General features: G+C 36.0%; 1 protein-coding gene across 3 annotated transcripts in view; it reads left to right on the forward strand.

Annotated features, from left to right (window-relative positions):
* The window catches only part of LOC117114320 (helicase with zinc finger domain 2-like), a 43,334-nt gene that overhangs the window by 15,427 nt on the left and 6,874 nt on the right, over positions 1–21,033 (forward strand). For 2 of the 3 annotated variants that reach the window (XM_033257960.1, XM_033257961.1), the window contains exons 11-24: positions 2,222–2,384; positions 2,612–2,740; positions 3,119–3,612; positions 3,730–4,377; positions 4,490–4,877; positions 5,046–5,411; positions 8,971–9,046; positions 13,672–17,131; positions 17,461–17,799; positions 18,637–18,734; positions 19,108–19,272; positions 19,655–19,786; positions 20,162–20,523; positions 20,812–21,008. In XM_033257960.1, the coding sequence (XP_033113851.1) occupies positions 2,222–2,384; positions 2,612–2,740; positions 3,119–3,612; positions 3,730–4,377; positions 4,490–4,877; positions 5,046–5,411; positions 8,971–9,046; positions 13,672–17,131; positions 17,461–17,799; positions 18,637–18,734; positions 19,108–19,272; positions 19,655–19,786; positions 20,162–20,523; positions 20,812–21,008 (7,017 nt within the window). The remainder of the gene's footprint in view (positions 1–2,221; positions 2,385–2,611; positions 2,741–3,118; positions 3,613–3,729; positions 4,378–4,489; positions 4,878–5,045; positions 5,412–8,970; positions 9,047–13,671; positions 17,132–17,460; positions 17,800–18,636; positions 18,735–19,107; positions 19,273–19,654; positions 19,787–20,161; positions 20,524–20,811; positions 21,009–21,033) is intronic. The other variant, XM_033257962.1, reaches the window with a different exon arrangement.

Consider the following 21,033-nt stretch of genomic DNA (forward strand, 5'->3'; position numbering starts at 1 on the left):
TATGGAAATAGATGAAAATTGAGGGGTTCTTATGGAACTTGGAATGAAAAAAATTTTGAATGAAAAAGATTATATCTGGAAACCGAAGATTAGCCTACGTATGGTTCTGGTTCAGAAAAGAAATCGTCCACACCAGAGAGCATGGCTGATGCCAAGAATGCGAGCAGTAGATGAAATTGATGGTGGTGGTGACCAACAGCTTGTTGACCATCTGCTGATTGATATTATTAGCAGGATCAAACTCGGACGAAAACGTACTAAAGTGCAAATTGGGCTAGGAATGGAAAAATGTAAGAAGAGGAAAGTTGGAAAGATACTGTCCAGGGAGCTCTGATCTGTCCAGAAGAAAATATTGTCATTTTGAAATTGGCATAAGAAGAAAATGTGAATCCACTGAGCAACTCAAATCATGCCAACCACAGTCACAGGATTGATTGGATTATTGGCTTTTTAAGAAAAAAAAATCACATGCTATTGTTTTAAAAAATAAACAAAAATCGAGAGGCGCTTATTCAAACGGGGCGCTTATTCAAACGGGGCGCTTATTCGTGCGAGTACAGTAAGCCTAGTCATTATTATTATTATTATTATTATTCATAATGTATTTATAATGTGTTTGTGTTTCTTGTACTTTATCTATTAATGGAGGTATGAACAATTCAATTTATTTAGTTATGACAATGATAAGAGATTCATTTTGAACAAGTTATCATTTCGCAATAGACCTACATTGTTTTAAAATAGGCCTACCAATTGTAAATTGGTCATTTTTTTGAGTCATGCTACTACCTTCTGTGTCAAGATATAACATTTTTAAGCTGGGTGCTTTTCTGGGCGCACTCTTTAGCATTATGTACAGGGCATTTTTGTGAGCATAGGCCTAATGGTTTTGAGATTCCGGAAGAATAGGATGCCCTGAAAGTCAAACACTTTAAAAATTCTCCCTGTGTGAGGGTCCCTTATGATCATTACACACACAAACCCGCTCCAGGCGACCAAGTCAGCTATGGGGATCTCTTCGGTCTGCTGTGAACATAACAAAGGCATGCTCTGATCGAAGTTTTTAGGCCTGTACGGGCACTATCACTCCCATTATTATACAACATTTCTAAGCAAAGTTACAAGGCTGACCTGAAGGTCAAAGATACTTGATAAGTAGAGACCTCTCAAAGAAAAAATATATATACATTTTTTCTCGCTTTTAAATAAGCCGAGTGAAGATTGGAAAACAATAAATAAAATTAAAAAAACAAAAGAGAAAAACCCCAAAACAGGTGCAAAAATTAAAGTATTTCATCATCGAGTTTTAGTGATAATTTTTAACTGATTTTGTGCGGTTTAAAGAAATTATCTGAAGTCTGGGGTGAAGAAAATATTTATTTAATAATGTACTTTTTATTATTTTATCTAGTATTAGCATTTTTTCAAAATGGACCATTTTAAAAGGTGTTTGGCTGCCATATTTAAGTGTTTGCATGATCAGGGTCAGACATAGTCTAATGATATCAGGCGTGATCGATTTTATTTTATTTAGTTTAAGTATATAAAACTAATATACAAGATATTTGTTGATATTGTGCAATGGTCAATCCGATAAATAAAAAAACACTAATTCCATAAATATCGAATGTGCTTTTTCTTTTGGCCATAAGAAGAGAAATGCTTATTATTGTTATGGTCAGTCCAGCCCTCCCAGAACATCTAAACATTAAAAATTAAAAAAATTGAAAGATTTATTGTCAAAATAGTATAAAAAATCGGGACCCCTGCTTTTAAACTAACCCATCGGTGGTACACATCTTAGCTGACATGGCAAGTCAATTTGCATGCGTCATGGGCCCCGACTGCACTTTTGAACCAGGGCCCTCACAACCTAGTTACGCCATTGCCTCAAAATGCAGGAAATTACATTACCGAGTTTCTAGAAAACAAAAATAAAAAACACCTTACAAAAGTAAGTTACCCTACCACAACTTCAAGTCTACCCCCAAAGCCTTCGCCCTACACTCGACTACAAAACCTGTTCTTAATTAATGATGGGCTCACTTCGATCGCGTTAGTCCTTCCATCACACTCAAACTGTAATATCGAGTATGTCATCATCATATAAGAGAGTACATATCCGAGCATTTAGGGCCCTCGGATCCCCGTTCGAATATAACATGCAATCCCACCCCAGATTCTTTACTAAATACTGTACATTAATTTCATGTTATTAAAGGTCGGCAACGTGTAAACGAGTAACAACCTGCACACAAGCGCACAATGAATACGAGCTTAATGAATGGAAAGAACGCTATGAGTATCGTATGAAAAAAATGCGACAGTCATTTCAAGAACTGTCTTCAGTAATTAACTATGACTACAACTTTGATAATTCTCTAGTAAGTGAACGAATTGCGATTTTGAAGTTTTCAAGTTTGGTTTATTGATACTGAAAAAGTACATGTAGGCCTAGGTCTATTTAATAATCTTAGACATTCTATTTTTCAATTTAACGTTTAGTCCTATCTATTCATCAACTCAATATAATCAGTTTTAGCCCGAATAAATGGACTGTCATATTGTTCGGGTTAAATGCTAAATGTAAATAAATATTCTTTTAAAACAGTTGAAAGATAACATTGATGGTGTAGAATGCAAAGAAAACGGCAAAGTTAACAGAAAAATCGATGCAACTGAAAGGATCAACAAAAAATTCACGTGCACTTTCAAGTTTATTATAAAATGCACGGGAGAAGTAAGATTATTACATTATCTTTCTTATATTAAACATTTAGCCCATAATTACAAACCTATTGATTGTGCTCTTTTTTTATTGTATTTTATTGGGCAGAATATTTTACACTAAAATTTAAAACGTATTTGTTATTTTCACTACTGCATGTGTTCTTAAATTGTCACGTGTTTTTTTTTTTTTATCTTAAATTGATACAAACTTTTCATGGGTTTAATCAACTAAAGTAAAATAAAATAAAAGTAGGAAAATATATCAAATTCAATATAATACAAACAGTGCTCGAATAGGAACATTGATGTAATAATCCTCAACCATCCCTCCAACGAAAAATTTAATGGAAATGATATTATATTATATTATCATTGTTGTGGTTTACAGAAAAAAATGAAACGTGTTTTTCTGCTTCATGATGAGCACAGAGATAATTTCTACTTCACCCAGCCTTTGGAAGAAGACAAGCCCCAAATCTGCCCAGGAAACAAACTACTTGAGGACGATTATGTGACGTGCAGAGTATCTGTTAAGTTTGTATCATTCAGTACCGGGCATTTTGATCAATGGGTAATATTCGATCTAGGACAGAATTTTTACCTGAAGAGAGAAATTTCTGTTCACGTTGGACTAAAAGATGATGTTGATATACCCATGAACCGTGATAGTATTCAGCTTAACAGTTCGCCATGGGAAGATGTTATACCATTTGAGGAAAAACCTGACTTTCAGAAAAAGTTACTAAACAATGCAAAATCATTCAAGCCAAAAACAACTGATGATAAACTTCTGAAAGAGAAACTTTCAGAAAATAACTACAAAATGATGATGCACAGGTTTATAGACATAGAAGAACGAGAACAGCAAACGATAATTGAAAGGTAAGGTTTATTTAAATATAGGCCTATGTAGGCTAGTTCCTTTTTTACAATTTCAAGGAAAACTAAAATGAATTGGTAAAACATTTTTTTTATATATATTCTCTATTCTTTACTTAGGTTGAATCTTAAAACGAAGATTTGCTTTACTGATAAAATCCAAACCGATTCTACAGGGGCCTCAAATATGATAATAGCTCAAGGAGGTGAACAGTTCGGCAAGATAAATCTTAAAAATACATTGGATTTTGATTCCTTGGCTGGCATCTTAGTTCTTGAGTCAGTTAATTCTGTGGCCTGTAGGTTTTACTCGAATCCGACCATGGCTTTTGAAGCTAAAATTTACAAAGACGGCACTGTTGATGGTCGTACCGAAGAGAACGTTTATGTATTATTCAACGACAGATGCGTATCTGAGATGAACCTAAAGGATGGTAGCGAACATGAAGCTGAAGTAAAATTTCTCATTGATCGGATACCATTTGTGGAAATGCATTTCGCCATTCAGAATCTAAAGAATATGCATTGCGTTTGGCCCAGAAAGTCAGAACAGCTAACGATTGCCAAGGATGGCTCAACTGAATTAGACAAGTACCAGGAGACTGCTGCTAGATTTATTTGTTCGAAAAAAATACGACACGAAGAAGCACCTTTGGTAATATGTGGACCGTTTGGTACCGGGAAGACTAGGGTGTTGGCAACATCGGTTAAAAGGATACTTGAACAATCAGACGATTCTCGTATATTAATATGTACACTGTCTAATAGGTAAGGTGATTATATTTATTAAATAACTAAAGCTTAATTTGATTCTTGAAATTCTTGAAAACTTCGTAAGTAAAGAAAAAACATTTATCAGTTAAATTTAAATCTTTCACAGTGCGGCTGATCTTTATATTACTGATGGTATACAAGAGGAATCTGATAAATTTATTAAGGCAAGCGATGCTTACAAAATTCTACGTGTTTATCAGCCGAACAGACGCGTGTCCACAATATCACCACGCGTTAAGAAGCATTGTTTATTTGAAACTAAAAGTAATCTTCGTGTTCCCGAGCGAGATGATATTGAAAAGGCTAGAGTTGTCATATGCACCTTGGCAACTGCCATTTATTTGATACCGCTGAACGTTAAAGGTTCTTTTACGCATATTCTTATTGATGAAGCTGGACAGGCTCTTGAGCCGCAGACGATAATGCCGCTAGCGTTAGCTGACGACAAAACGTGCGTAGTGATAGCAGGCGACCATTTACAGATGAGCCCTAAGGTAAGCCGTAAGGCTTTTTTTTATCATCACAGAAGTTAACTGGAAAAATTGAGTTTTTTTGTTTTTTTTAAGTTTTGTAAAACACATTTGATAGATAGGCGTAGTGTTCACAGTAATTTTACAAACTTAGCTACTCTTCGGAAATATATCCATCTAATTTTGTTTTAGATATACTCCAAATCAAGCAAAGATGTCAAGTTTCATATATCTCTACTAGAACGTCTGAAGAAAATGGACATGGCCAGTAGTGTCTTACTTCGACGCAACTACCGAACATGTCGGCCGATACTTGAATTTCTATCTACATTCATCTACGAAAAAGGAATTGAATGTGCTACATATGAAACATTTAATCCCGACTTTCCAGCAATGTCGCTAGTAGAGGTGAAAGGCTTAGATACAAAGCAAAACTCTTCATATGTCAATAAGGATGAAAGCACCGAACTTGTTGAACGTGTAAAACATTTGCACGACCACTGGCCAAAACATTTTGGTGAAAAGAACATTGCAGTTGTTACTTCATACCACGACCAGGTATATAAAACTGTATTTTACTATAATTGGCCTATTATTAATAGTATGAAGATAATAATAATTATTATTAATATTTATTCATGCATCATGTTGTTACTTTATACCACGCCCATATTCAACAGAATGTATTTCTAACGTACTATAATACATAATAATAATTATTATTATTGTTGGCCTTATTATTGACCAAATGTTGTTATAATTATTTCGTTTTTATTTCATTCATTACATTATGTATTTGCTTTAATCAAGGGTCTCGCCAGCTATACTTAAGCGTGGCGGGAGCGCCACTCTTGGGAGAAAAAATGACATGACCGCCACGTTTATGAAACATGAGCAATGATTACACCATGCTTTAAAAAATGTGCTATTAAGTGTATTTTATTCAAAACGTTACAAACAAATACCGAAGTTGTCGAACTGCAGGCAGTTCCACAATGTTCCCATGGGGAACAGTACTTGTATAATCGCATATCGTGAGGCACCGCCTTCATTGCAAGCCCAACTTCAGGATTCTCTCTGTAGGCCGCCTGTGCCTGCAAGTAGTGGGCTGCCTTTGAACTCAGGGAGGTCCCTGGTTGGCGTGGATAGGGTGCGTTCAGTCCGTACATGCGTGACGATTGCAATATTCAGTGGAGTGTCCGTATTTTATGAATGGTGATTGATAAAACAACACTTATTAATTTAATTTACGTGAATTTCTTATGAAACACGTTTTTTTAATACTGAATTTCGGCTGAGTATTAAAAAAAATTGTAAGGCTAAGCCATTGCGTACCCAATGAGCGTTTTACTGACAAGTCATGGTTATTTGTGAAATTCTACCGCGATTGAAAATGGACGGTTCTAAATAGGCCTTGTTTATCCACGTGGCGTTATCTTCAAGCAATTCTCAAGTTCTCCTTATGACTGTGCGCAACGCTTCACCTCAAGACACCGTAGGCCTAGGCTATACTCGCGCATAAGGCGACCCTCGTATAAAGGCCGGTTCCAACTGAACGCGATCAAGCGAATTTCGCGTCGAAATGTGGCGCGCACGGCTGAATCGAAGACGCGACTGGCGTTTCCAATATGAACATGCAAAACGAATTTGTAGTCCAACACGCGAACGCCCAATATTCGAACTTCGACGTGGTGCGCGCGGCGGTCGCGGAGGCTTCGCCTGCGAATTCACAAGAGTTGATCCAAGACCAACTTTTTCGGATTCGCGAGCGAATTCGCGGCCGATGGACCAATCGCAAGGCTTAAATTGAATTTATGTCAAAGGTCAACAGTAAAGTCACGACCATTGTCAAAACAATGAACAGAAGTGCGAACAATGACAGACGAGTCCGTTTCACGCAAACTCTGTGGAACAGTAGGCTACCCTTGTTTAGGTCTGTGACAAGGGAGCAAAGAAAATATGTGACAATGCGTGGAAAAGGATTTGCAGAGACGAGTTGAGTTATCTCCTCTTTCTACCAGTTTAGGCCTGTCCAGCCTAGGCCTCTGATTCCCTGCTACTACCTGAGACCTACAGTTGGGTAGGCTAGGCGTACTATCTACCCTTAGGAGGCCTAGCTCTAGGCCTTGAATAAATATATTTAAAAAACTATGTTTATTCACTCTTTTGATTCATTATAGAGTTCTGGGAATGTTAATCCTGAGGATTTTATCTGATTCGTCTCACAGCCCTTTTCCTCCGTCTATCAATGCGATAACAAAATCCCTTCTCTGTTGCAACCCGCCATTTCGAGCTTTTGCGCGCGGTCAGCAGTGGGAAACAGGCAAGCGAATCATTGGAAGCGAGACATTCTTTACCGAAAGTCAACTCTTGTGAACTTTGCGCGATTCGCTTCGTTTGCCGCGTGACGCCCGACAAGTTCAGTGGGAACCGGCCTTAAGCGACCCCCGAGTTTGAGAAGATTTTTGCATGTCGGGTGTTTAAGACGACCCCTTTTTCATCGTCAGAATTCCTAGTTTTCTGCTTTTTATGTTTTTAAATTTTTCTGTTTTTTTTTTTTTATGGTCTTGATACTGCATCAGTTGCCTATAAACGGAGTAAAATGCAAGTCTAATCTTCCAAAATAGTACCATTTATATATTTTAAACATAAAAATCTTACTTCCCTGTATATAAAATTGCGCTAATTTATACTAACATTTAGTAGGTTCATTGTAGTAATACATTCTTGTGTTACGGGGGACGATCTGCACTAAGACGAAGATGTCTAAAATGTGTAGGCCTATTCGTGCGTATAAGGCGACCCCCTGTGTTCCGTTCGTAATTTGCTATTTTAAGTATCGTCTACGCGAGTTATACGGTTGAAGCATTAATAGGTCTATGGTTGTATACAACAACACTTTAAAACAAAAAATAACAATTCAATTCAGTTCAATTCAATTGCTAAATTGAGTAACATTTCACAAAGAAATTATTGTTCATTTCAAAGCGAGAAAAAAAGACACTAAAAACTAGCCAATCAAGCATTAAAAAGACACCTAAAACTAATGAATTACAAAACATTGAAGAAGAGAGACAAATATTAAAAGAATTTATAAAGAGTGAACGAGACGGACCAGACATTTAAATAAATAGCATAACAAATACGATGAAGACATGTAGAATTAAATTAACAAAAAATTACCTACTGTTAAACTAGATTGGTATTCTAATTATTATTATTTTTATTATTATTGTTGTTGTTGTTCATGTTATGATCATTATTTTATTATTGATGACCCGAGAGATGTCACTATTGCCGTCTAACAAAGTTGTACATTAAAATATGGATTACTGGTTATTTTGATTCATCTACATTTGATTTGCTCATAGTTAAGATTCCTTCTTAGCCTATACTCTCTTTTTTGGGTTGAAGTTCTTCAGCAAACTGTTTGCATAGAATTTCCCTTCTTATGACAAGGGGTTGTAAATTTGTAACACTGAGGGCAGTATTTGTATAATCTTTACCAAAGATGCATCAATTCTCACAACCAACGACGGAAATGATATCTTTATTATCATTTTCATTACTAGATACTCTAAAATTATTCTTATTGCTAATTTTACCATATTATTAAAAATATACGTATAGTGTGAGGCTGATGATGACGACAATGATAATAGTAATAATAACATTTACCTTAATAGTAATAATATGCCGTTTATATACCAAAATCAAATAAAACATAGTCGAATTCATAGTCACAATCAAATTAGTATAATATCTTGCAGTCCACCACTTGAATAGTTCTGCAAAGAACCGATGTGTTGAGAGTATCTTGACGTTTCGAAGAGATTGTTTATAATCATAGTCACGAGAATGTGCTATAATTGTACAGTATGTGAGTAACTACAAGAAAAACAGTCAATTTTTATATTTATATGAAGACACTTGATCTAAGTCGGTTAGTGTACTTTCTTTCTCTTTCATGTATGTATTTAAGTGTCTTTGAAGATGAGCGACAGTGACGGATCCCTAGGAGTTCCATTATGTCACCGTCTAGCGTGTAATGTACTTTTCATTTGTTTTAATGTATGTTTCTCTACAAATAAAAATGTGTTTACCTTTTAATCTAAAGGTCATTCTAATCAGAACACTGCTGAGACAACGATGTATGAATGATATTGTCGTTGAACACGTTCGCAATATTCAAGGTAGGAAAATTTAATAGATAAATAATAATAATAATAAAATAATAGTGTCGAATAGGAACATGATGTTAATAAAAAAAAAAGGTAGTACCGCCAGAGTTGATAAAGGTCCATGATTAAACGTACTCGTTACCTGTTGTTTTCAAATAAAATTTGAGACAAATCTTTACCGTATCTCCTGTTTTTACTGAGGCCTATATATTTATTCGCTTATGCAGCACCTTTAATTTTTTTTACTATATATATATACAAATAAAACAACAAACACATTAGACGGACATGAACGAATTTATGAACGATATGACGGACAAGATTTAAAAAAAATTTAAATAACGAAAACATAAGTCGGACATGAAAAAATTCGTATAAGGAACGAACGTATAAGAAGGACATGATTCAAACAATAAAACAAAGCCAGCATAAGACTGACATTTCTCAAACAAATAACAAACGTATCGGACGGACATATTAAATTATTATTATTATTATTATTATTATTATTATTATTATTATTATTATTATTATTATTATTATTATTATTATTATTATTATTATTATTATTATTGCTTTAATCGGTTTTAATATGTTATGTATAATGTTTTTACTCTAAATATTAATAATACATTTAATTCTAGGGTGGGTGGGGAAGTCGACCTGGGCCCCATAAATTTTTGAGAAATAAAATGAACCTTACTTTCAAAAGTGTATTAAAGTGCTGGGTAGCAGTGGCGACCAACGGCGGTGGTACGTTTTTGAAAGTGGCGGGTGTAGGGGGTGGAAGCCATTTCATAAGGTCCAGTATGCGAGCTAAGCGAGCATCTAGGGAGGGGGGAAGCAGTGGGCCGCCAAGGGTCCCCAGTGGGGATCCAGGGGGATACACTACCTCAGCCCCACCACGGTTTGGGCTGAGGTAAGAAAATTTGTGTTTAAGGTACCTCTAGATGGCCGGAAATTGCACTCTCAGATTTAAAATTTGAATACAATTTTCTTTATAACTCCATTAAAAAAAATGGGAGGGTCTCCCAAATAGAAATGTCCACCCACCCTAGCCCCACAAAGTTGGGGCTGAGGCAAGAAAAAATTATGATTATGGCACCTCTAAATGGCCGGAAATGGCACTCCCAGATTAAAAGTTGAATACACTTTTGTCTGTTTTCTCCATTTTTTTTAGAATTTTGAAAAAATTAGGAGGTTGTGGGGGGGGGGCGTGCTGACTAACGTTCTGACAACAAAATGTGGTTGATGTAAACAATAGTACTGTGATAGGCTTAGGGTTAATGGCCAATCCAATCATCACATAGTTCAAACTTATACCTAACAAAACTAATTCCACACCCAACCTACAAGACACGATTTATACTACTGATTTGAACCCTGCCAATATGTTCACACTTGCCAAAGGCCTTCAAAACACTCTGCCCGTAAGTCCTATCATCTCCGGCATCAATTCCCTTACCGAGCACATTTCTGGTTTCATTGACAACATCCTTAACCCTCTTCTTCCTAACATAAAAAGTCATATACAAGGCTCCACACACTTCCTCCGCAAACTCCAAGAAATAACTAATCTACCTGACACGGTAACTCTCCTGGTTAATATGGATGTTACTGGCCTTTACACTAACATCCCCATGACGAACAACTAAACGCATGTAAACACTTCTTTGATACATTTTATCCCACACCTTATTCATCTGATATTATTTCACTCATCAACTTCATTCTAACCCACATTCACTTTAACTTTAACAATGCTAACTATCGCCAAATCAAGGGCACATCTATGGGAACTAAAATGGCCCCCTCATACGCTAACATAGACTACTTTGAAAATCTTCTTTATATTGCCACACGGTCCGGACAATCTCAATTCATTCATCTCCCACATCAATAACTCTCATCACAGCATTTAAGTTCACCGCGGAAAACTCCATCTTAGAAATCCCATTTTTAGGTGTGTTAGTAGCCCTAAAGGATAATAAAGTTAGCAGCACTGTTTGCACAAAGCTTACTGACAATCACAGATCTATAACTTTAATAGCGCTCACCCCACTGAACTCAAGAAATCCATAGTTTACAGTCAGGCGCTCAGAATTAGAGGAATCTCCTCCACCACTGCAGAATTTGATAAACACATTAACACACTTATCCATTTAATTAAGACTTAGCAACTTTCCCATGAAATTCACCAAGCCATTTATCATGAAAGCCTCGTCTAAATCACACCAGCAACTTCTAGATTACAAAGCTAAATCGAACTCTATTCGTATACCCTTGTCACGACTTGACTATAACCCCCGAATCCAACACCTCGCCAAATCCATCACCCACGATTTTCGTATTCTCTGCGACTGCACTTCATCTAATTCTGAAACACTGTATCACCACATCTCATAGGTTACCTACAACCTCCTAACCATAATTCACTACTCACGTCTTCTAAATTCCCCCTATCACCCCTAGGCAATCGCTCTTGTGACAATTGACGATGCCAAATTTACAAACTCCTCATCACCGACGACACCATCAGCATCCACCATTTTAACATAGCTATACACCCACCACCCCTCACTTGCAACGCTTCTAATGTTATCTACCTAATAATGGTGTACCCAGTGTATGGATATCATATACGTCGGGAAAACGGGTTGCAAATTCTGGCTTAGATTTAATAACCATAAAATTTTTTTTATTAGAAACATTGCATTAGGCTTTCTTGTACTTGTAAGCATTTCAACCAAGCCAACAATTCTATGATTAACCTTAAACTTATTCTATTAGCTACAGGTTTTAAATATCTGTTCCCGACAGACGATGTTGTGAATTAAAATGGATCATTAAATTAAACACACAGAAATCGCATTAATAAAGACATGGGATTTCTCCAAAATTACACTTTTATTAATTAGTTCATTTAAGAAAACATTTATTATATTTCTATCTATTTATTTTCTTTAGCAACCGAGATCATGCTACTCTGTTTATTTATCATTATCTTTATTGTTGTTGCCGCCCCATATAATCCGCCTCTAATTGCGTACCATTAACTATCGTAGCCACTGTCTTAATTGTTTATTCTTGTTTGTTAGATTAAAAGTCTTTTTTTAATCATAGGTGTTATCGTTGAGGCAGGGTACAGGAGTGCTCGAAATATTCGAATTAAAGTATTGTTATGTTTATAATATCAACGTATACGTTTCTGCCCTGTGCAATCGTACATATATACTGTATATATATATATATATATATATAAATCATCAGAGAAGGTAAATACAGTGTTCGAATAAAGGACATAATAATACATCGTGTAGCATTCTCTCAACGAATGTAGTCCTGTAAATAAATGAATAAAGAAATTGTGTAATAAAATGCCTCTAATGTCATCTACCTAATAATGGTGTACCCAGTGTATGGATATCATATACGTCGGGAAAACGGGTTGCAAATTCTGGCTTAGATTTAATAACCATAAAATTTTTTTTATTAGAAACATTGCATTAGGCTTTCTTGTACTTGTAAGCATTTCAACCAAGCCAACAATTCTATGATTAACCTTAAACTTATTCTATTAGCTACAGGTTTTAAATATCTGTTCCCGACAGACGATGTTGTGAATTAAAATGGATCATTAAATTAAACACACAGAAATCGCATTAATAAAGACATGGGATTTCTCCAAAATTACACTTTTATTAATTAGTTCATTTAAGAAAACATTTATTATATTTCTATCTATTTATTTTCTTTAGCAACCGAGATCATGCTACTCTGTTTATTTATCATTATCTTCATTGTTGTTGCCGCCCATATAATCCGCCTCTAATTGCGTACCATTAACTATCGTAGCCACTGCCTTAATTGTTTATTCTTGTTTGTTAGATTAAAAGTCTTTTTTTAATCATAGGTGTTATCGCGGAGGCAGAGTACAGGAGTGCTCGAAATATTCGAATTAAAGCATTGTTATGTCTATAATATCAACGTATACGTTTCTGCCCTGCGCAATCGTACATATATACTGTAGGCCTATATATATATATAAATCATCAAAGAAGGTAAATACAGTGTTCGAATAAAGGACATAATAATACATCGTGTAGCATATCTCTCAACGAATGTAGTCCTGTAAATAAATGAATAAAGAAATTGTGTAATAAAATGCCTCTGGCGGGACTCGAACCCGCGACATCTTGCTGTCAAGTCGAGCGTCATAACCATTAGACCACGGAGGCTTCATGGTTGAGAAGATTCAAATACCACCAGATACACTCCATTACACAATAAGTACGGCTAGAAACAAATAGTTGCGTATAATATAAATCAAGATAGCCGTTAACACTGTTAAATTAATTATATATATAAATCATCAAATAAAGGTAAATGCAGTGTTCGAATAAAGGACATAATAATTCATCGTGTAGCATAGCTCTCAACGAATGTGGTCCTGTAAATAAATGAATAAAGAAATTGTGTAATAAAATGCCTCTGGCGGGACTCGAAACTGCGACCTCTCGCTGTGTATATATATATATATATATATATATATATATATGTATGTATATGTATATGTAACGTTCCTATAGGTTCCTATATAATTGACGAGATGCAACATATTTATCTGAATCTTTTAGGGAGGCAGTTTAGAGTTATATTCATTTCGACAGTCCGGACACGAAAAACCTTAAATCTAGATGAGGTAACGGCAATCAAAGGGAATGACTACATTTCAACGCACAAATATGGTTTCTTGTCTGATGTAAAGCTTCTAAACACTGCTTTCACACGTGCTAAATCCATGGTGGTAGTAGTCGGTGATCCAGTCGCACTTTGTTCTGCTGGTGAATGTTGTTTGTTTTGGATCGAATACGTCAAGCGTTGTGAGGATCTCGGTGGTATTTCACCCAAAAGTCTTACTTTTGATAAAGTAATGTACAATACAAGACAAAAACTGGATCCCATGGCTAAAGCTTTTGAACCATCCTTTTCGATAGGAAAGGTGCAGACATTAGTACCTGACCCTAACATGTCGACAAATGAAAATAAATATATACAGCAAAAGCCGATGATACCTCTATCACAAAATGACACAAAATTAGGCCTACAGCTTGATAATTATCGAAAAAAGCTAGCAGAACAGCAACGCGAAGCAAAACTAAATGACGTAATATTGCGTGAGTTAAAATTAGGAGAACAAAACGATGATTTCGAAGAGAACGACGATATTCAAAAAGAAAAATCCAAGAAAAAGCCAAAGACTAGGCGTAATTGGAAGAAATTAGAAAACTATGAACAAATTATAGAAGGACGGGATATTAAATACATTCCGTCTCGAGAAGACGGTGTAGTAGAGCATTCCAGCGAGCATTGGTTAGCTATGTGTGAAAAGACACCAGAAAAATATAAGTACTGTACTTTTAATATTGATAGCACAGGGAATATGTTTGCAATTGAAAAGAACACGGGAAAGCATATTTGTATAACAAGTGCAAGACGAAGGTGTACGGCGTTTGAAAAAGATGCTGTTGTTGTTCAGATATTTGGCAATGATAATAATGATTGCAGCGATGATATCTGCGGCGCAGTAAAATGCGTTGTCGAACGCCACTCCAATCCACATTTACAGGCGTTTGTCTGCAAATTAGACACACGAACCAATAACCTGATGGTTCCACTCAACAAGTCTTTACCTAAATTAGCTATTCTTGGTATGGAAAGCTCAACATACCCGAAGGCACGATTAAAAATCTATAAAGTCAGTGATGGCCACGTGGACGAAGAGGAACTATTAGTACCAACGGGCATTGAAGAAGTATCTATCACAGACCGCCCTAATGCTTTATTCATTGTAAGGTACCTAAAATGGTATCCGAAGTACATTTATCCCCTAGGATGTGTGACAGAACGTCTGCCGCCAGGGGATTCTCTTAATAGGGGACTTCAAATAATTTCACTTGAACACAATGTTGACGTCCAGGACCAATGGAGTGAATCAGTTAAAAAAGAAGTAAAAGAAAGTAAAAAATTCAACGAAAAATGGCGAATTCCAGAAACCGAAATCGGTGACAGGCTGGACTTACGAAAGGAGAGTGTATTTACGATCGATCCTGTAGACGCAAATGATCTCGATGACGCACTCAGCGTTACAATATTATCTGATGGTAATTACAAAGTAGGTATCCATATTTCGGATGTTTCATATTTTGTTCAAAGACAATCGGAAATCGATTTAGAGGCAAAGAAAAGATGCATCTCGCATTATCCGACCTCAGCAAAACCTATTCCTATGATTCACAAAAACCTTAGCAGTAATAAATGTAGCTTATTACCAAATGAAGACAGGTTTACAATATCGGTGATTTTCAAAATCGACGAAGAAGGTTGTCCAGTAAAAGACAAAACAAACATTGTGAGGTCCATTGTTAATTCCCGCAATCAATTTTCTTATAAAGAGGTTGAAGAAATAATTCACAAAAGATCTAATGGACCAAGTGAAAACCTGACAAAGCAAATAAGACTACTTAATCAACTCGCAATCAAAAGAAGAGAAACTAGATTGAAAAGTGGCAGATTCTGCTACTCTCACGATGATGTCACTAATGACTTAGACTGTCCTCTAGCACATTCACTTGTCGAAGAATTCATGTTACTTGCAAATGAGACTGTTGCCACATTTCTCACAGGATCGTTTCCAAAATGCGTCCCATTAAGAAGACAGTTATCTCCGGATTCAAACAAAATGCAGGAATGGATTCAATCGTTCCATGGGCCAATCAAAAATAGTTTAGAAATGTCAGCTAAGATAGCAGACTTGCCTGACGACTCATCTAGTAACATGACTTTGACCACAGATGTTTGGAACGAGCTTGTCCGTTTGTTAAAGATACAGCAGAATAAAGAAGAAACTTCTGTGCCTAAACTAAGTCCCGACGATGAAGACTTCTTTGAAATGATTGATTTAGTGGCAAATGACATGCTGCATCCCCAGCTAATGTTAATGAAATTAAAGTATTATGACATTCAATGTAAGTCTGATTACGTTTGTTCTGGTCGGGATGACGAAAGGCATCATTCACTGTCACTGTCCCGTTACACACATTTCACGTCGCCTATTCGAAGATACATCGATCTGGTTGTACATCGCCTTCTCGTGGCAGCACTGGAAAAAAACCAACAACCTCCTTACACACCTAAAGAAATTGAAGATATTTGTAATTACATGAACGAAAAGGCATTGAATGCGAAGCGTTTCCATCGGCGAACAAAAGATCTCGTTTTGGCACTTGATCTAAAAAAGCATGGCGCACTTCCCTATCAACCAGTCATCGACAGCGTAGATGATACAAATATATACCTACAGTTCCCACAGTCCTACATCAATCGATCCCAAACTCCTTTGAGTTTTAACCACTTGAAACCATCTGAACGTGTTGTAACAACCAATGAGATGTCGACTGTAACGTGGAAGATAAGTCTTTGCGATGCATGCGATAAATCGAGCCTCCTATTGTCCGTGAATATGCATGAACTTTCGCGACTGGACCCTGCTAGATTTATTGTCGAGATGGAAAGCAAAAATTGGCAGAAATTAGTAGATGCCATTACATCTGGAACCCAAACAGACGTGAGAAATACTTTGGACAATTGTATGAAAAACATTCACATAAAATGTGAATCGAGAAAAGAGAAAATGTTAGTAGACACGGTAAAATACGAAAAATTTGAATGCAAGTTTCAACGCTTTGACGTAATGCGGGTTCACCTAGCACCCGAGCTTCGAGATGGGATGCTTCAACCAACCATCCAGCTTGTTAGTTTAGCTGAAAACATAGATGTGTGTCTGGAACATCGCAAAAATCCTGTTCTTTGTTTTTCTCAGCTTGCAGCTGAAGACCCTCGTGGTTCAAAATTTATTGAACGGTATAGGACGACATGGCTTTCAGTTCTAGCTATGTGCTCAGCTTATGGCGCAGTGCATGAAGACAATGCAACTATTATCATAAAAGTGAACATAGAATGGCGGCCAGGTGACAACGGATCATTCACAGGCTCATTTAAGCTACTGGAAGAATTCTGTGATTCCAACATGTTACGGTAACTATCACAGTTGCATTCTTTATATTAAATTCAAAAGTGATAATATGAACACAATTTTAACCGTTGTTGTATTCTTTCAATATTGTGTATGTTATAATGATAATCCTTTCTGCTTTATTAGAATTTAATATTTATTGAAGTGTGACGTATAATAATTGTTATATAACCCTAGTATAAGTTTGAACAGGACCATATGAAAAAAAGGCTTTAACATTGCAACCACCTGATATATGTTTGAATCATGTATAAATATGCCTGTGTTTTAAATTAAAAAAAAAATAATCGATATATAGTAAGTGTATTGTAACGATCTTGGTTTGTCCCAGATTTTTCAGAAAATCAATTAAAAAGAAAGGAAAAGAGAATCAAAATGACGATACAACTGATACTCGTGCGTTGGACTACCTTTGCGTACGTTACTCTAATCTTCAGTGTCCGCCTCGCCCTCAAGGTAGCAAACCGACACATTTGAGAGGAAAATCAACATATGTTTGGGTTGGACATTGTTATACAACTGCTGTAAATGATATTGTTGAATCAAATAAAACGTATTTGATGGTGAAATTGCAGCTTAATCAATCTGCCATACCATTACCATTTGTTCAAATAAGGACACAAGGAGCTCTATGTACCGTAGAGCTAATCCCTAAAAGTCCACCAGATAGGTAAGTAGCATTATGATGCAGTGTGTGCTTCGTTAAATATATGTTTTTTAAGCTAACACAGTTTTAGGCCAAGAAAGCTTTTACACCGATTTATGATTATAAGTGACGCTTTTTTGTTGGTTTTATCAACTTAATTCTTGAACAGCGACAGGGGTGAAGTAAGATCTACAATCGACACATAGAAACAGCTGTATTATGCGCCTTATAAGTCCATTGATTGATTGATTGATTGAAATTATTGGATAAAATGTTGTTGTAAAGCGTCCTGGAAAGATTTGTAGAAGTGACTACAGAAATAATACACTTTGGTGTACTGTATATTTTTTTACCTCTGTTGGTAGTCTGAAAACATCATGCCAGAAATAAATTTTGGATTCAGCAAATTATGTAAATAGGTATTGAAGTGATGCCCTAAATTTAGGTCACACTCTGATAGTAGCAAAATGTTATATGAAGAATAAGAAAAATAGTGAATGAGATAATACTACAATATTATAGGGAAAAAATTATAAATTAACTTTGACGTTAACCTTGTTTAAGCCCCGAACCAATAAGGAAATAAGCTTATACTTTCCTTTCGGGCGAGTCAAGTGGCCGAGCGGTGAGGTATGGGGACCGGTAACTAAAGCCTTAATCGGCTCTGGTCCAGTGTACACTTCTTTCGGAAGAGTAGGGGGGTTTACTCCGATGCGATGGTTCATTTCAGCTCCTGTCGTTGTGGAGTGATGTGAACATGCAGCTAATATAAGCGCTTATTTACAGCGGCTGGTAATGACGGACTACGCCCATACGCAATTGAGTTATGGGTTAATCGCCTACCTTTACCTTCCTTTATAGGCGGACAGAAGCAGCAGTGCTCGATTTAGACCCAAGTCGTTCTGAAACGTCTCTGGCAAGATGCATTGTCCTTCAACAGAAAATTATTTCAAATAGAGGTAAGTTAAAAGAGAACTTAAAAACTGATTTTTTTTTTCTATAGAGGAATTGTGACTATGTCATTTAATAATAGACGAAACTTTTTCAAAGTTATTGGCCGATTCAGTTTCTTATGATTTTTATTTATTTCAAGTAAATTCTGATAAAAAATACCATCCTTATCAGCATCATCTTCTTTTCCTGATTCTTAATTAATCACATTGTGTATTTTTACTGAGGCTTACCTCATTTTCGTTTAAAACCAATTCAACGTGTCGCATAGCCTTATAGTATTTTGCTAATATAGATATTAATCATCAAGCATGAGAGCTATCTACTTTCGAAGCTTTTTAATTGAATCCTACTTGCATGTTTATTCTTTAAATTATTTAGTTATTGAAGGCGGAGAAAGTCTGAACAGAATCTGCAGGAATTGGAAGATACATTCTATCCCAAGGTGTCACAACGCATCTGCCCTTCCACATCCAAACTTTCCACAAAGAAATGCAATCGAGAAGGCAATTTCACAGACGTTTACTGTTATTCAAGGTCCTCCAGGTATAAGAAACATTACGATTTTATGTTATTGTCGTCTCCTCCTCCCTCCCGTTTCTTCCTCTTGTTATTTTTTTTTGTTCTTTTGTTTACTTCATCTTCTGCTTTTCATAATTATTCTTTGTCATCTTCTGATTCTTAGTAATTGTCTTTTACCCTTTCTTAATATTTTTCTTCTTCATCCACTATCCTGTTTCTCGTTATGCGCCTCACATGCATTTTCCATGCCTTTCTTCTCTCCGTCGTTGCTCTTTTCTTCGACATACTCTTGGTTTAATGTTAATCCAAAAACTTTAAAAGTATGCTCTTAAGTCTAAATAAACTATGATAGTCAAGACTTCTTCAGTTTTAGGTTTATGTTTTACAATCGCTTTCTTGATTATAGGTACTGGGAAGAGCGTGACAGGTTCACAGCTTGCATTTTTCTTTGCTCAAATAAATAAAAGCGTGGAAGCAATTAATCGACCCCAAGTCCTGTACTGTGGCCCATCAAACAAGTCTGTTGAGGTCGTTGCAGGTATAGTTTCACCCGCCACAACTACTATTTTAAGCCTCATATAGGGCTACATATTTATTGCAATATAGATATATTCATTTTCTTTATCATATTTCATTATTTCTGAAGAAAAAACATGCTGGTGTCATAATCAGCTAACATACATTAAAATGTACAGTTTAGTGTACAAAACGTAGGCTTATTTATAACGTAGGCCTAGACTCCGAGCCGAAATCCTGTTAAAGAGTTCAGATTAAGTACAATGGACCAAATACACGGGAGACCTAAACTATAATGTGTCATGGGTGCGTGTGTTGCTGAATTTGAAATTGGCAAAATTGGCTGTTTACCGCTAACGTTATATTCTGCATATAACTTTATTTGTCATTGTGTTAGGTTACCTGAAACGATTGTCAGATATTAGGGCGGTTCGTGTTTACAGTGAAAGCATTGAGGATAAAGATTACCCAAGGCCCTGGCTTGCAAAGTCCAAACGGAAGTTTTCCATGATGGAAGCGTCAATTGATCCGAAAAATCGCGATATAGCCCTTCATCACCTAATACGCCAAAGAGGAAATCCATATTCATGCAAAATAGAACGAATGGAGGCGAAGTTTACCAAACGGATAGAGGAATACAGAAAGGCTACATCGAGAAAATCCAATTATAAATATGACGCTCAAACTAATAGACAATTGACACTAGAAATTACAAAAGAGGAATTAAAAGCATACAAAGCACTAATTATGATTGCTAAGGTACCGTATGATACTTGATTTTAGAGGTTGCTTATGAAGAAGCCTCCATATATTTATGGATGAATTGTTTCCAGTTTCAAGGTTCATGTATTCACCACTTATACAATCAAATAGGCCTACTTATACAAAATTATGAACATAGTATACAGTGGTAGGTTTATCATAAAGAAATAGAGCTCGAACATTTTATTGGCACCCTAAACTTAATAGTGTTTACTAATAATATATTTTGTTGTTAAACTTTTCCCGTTTGTTCATACTAATTACCTATTATTTCTCTAATCCAAGAAAGAAGAACTGCAAAAGTACGATGTCATCCTGTCAACGTGTAATGTTGCCGGAGCCTCAGAAATAAGAAGATTCTGTAACATTATTGAATGTATCATCGACGAAGCGGGAATGTGTACTGAGCCAGAGACTCTGATTCCACTAGTTGCATGCACACCGCACAAAGTTGTCCTCATCGGAGATCACAAGCAACTTCGGTATAGTCTTACTATATTATCTAAT

This window comes from Anneissia japonica, unplaced genomic scaffold (genome assembly GCF_011630105.1).
Source record: "Anneissia japonica isolate Jap-2015-1 unplaced genomic scaffold, ASM1163010v1 scaffold2994_len2133135_cov197, whole genome shotgun sequence".
Lineage (NCBI taxonomy): Eukaryota > Metazoa > Echinodermata > Crinoidea > Comatulida > Comatulidae > Anneissia > Anneissia japonica.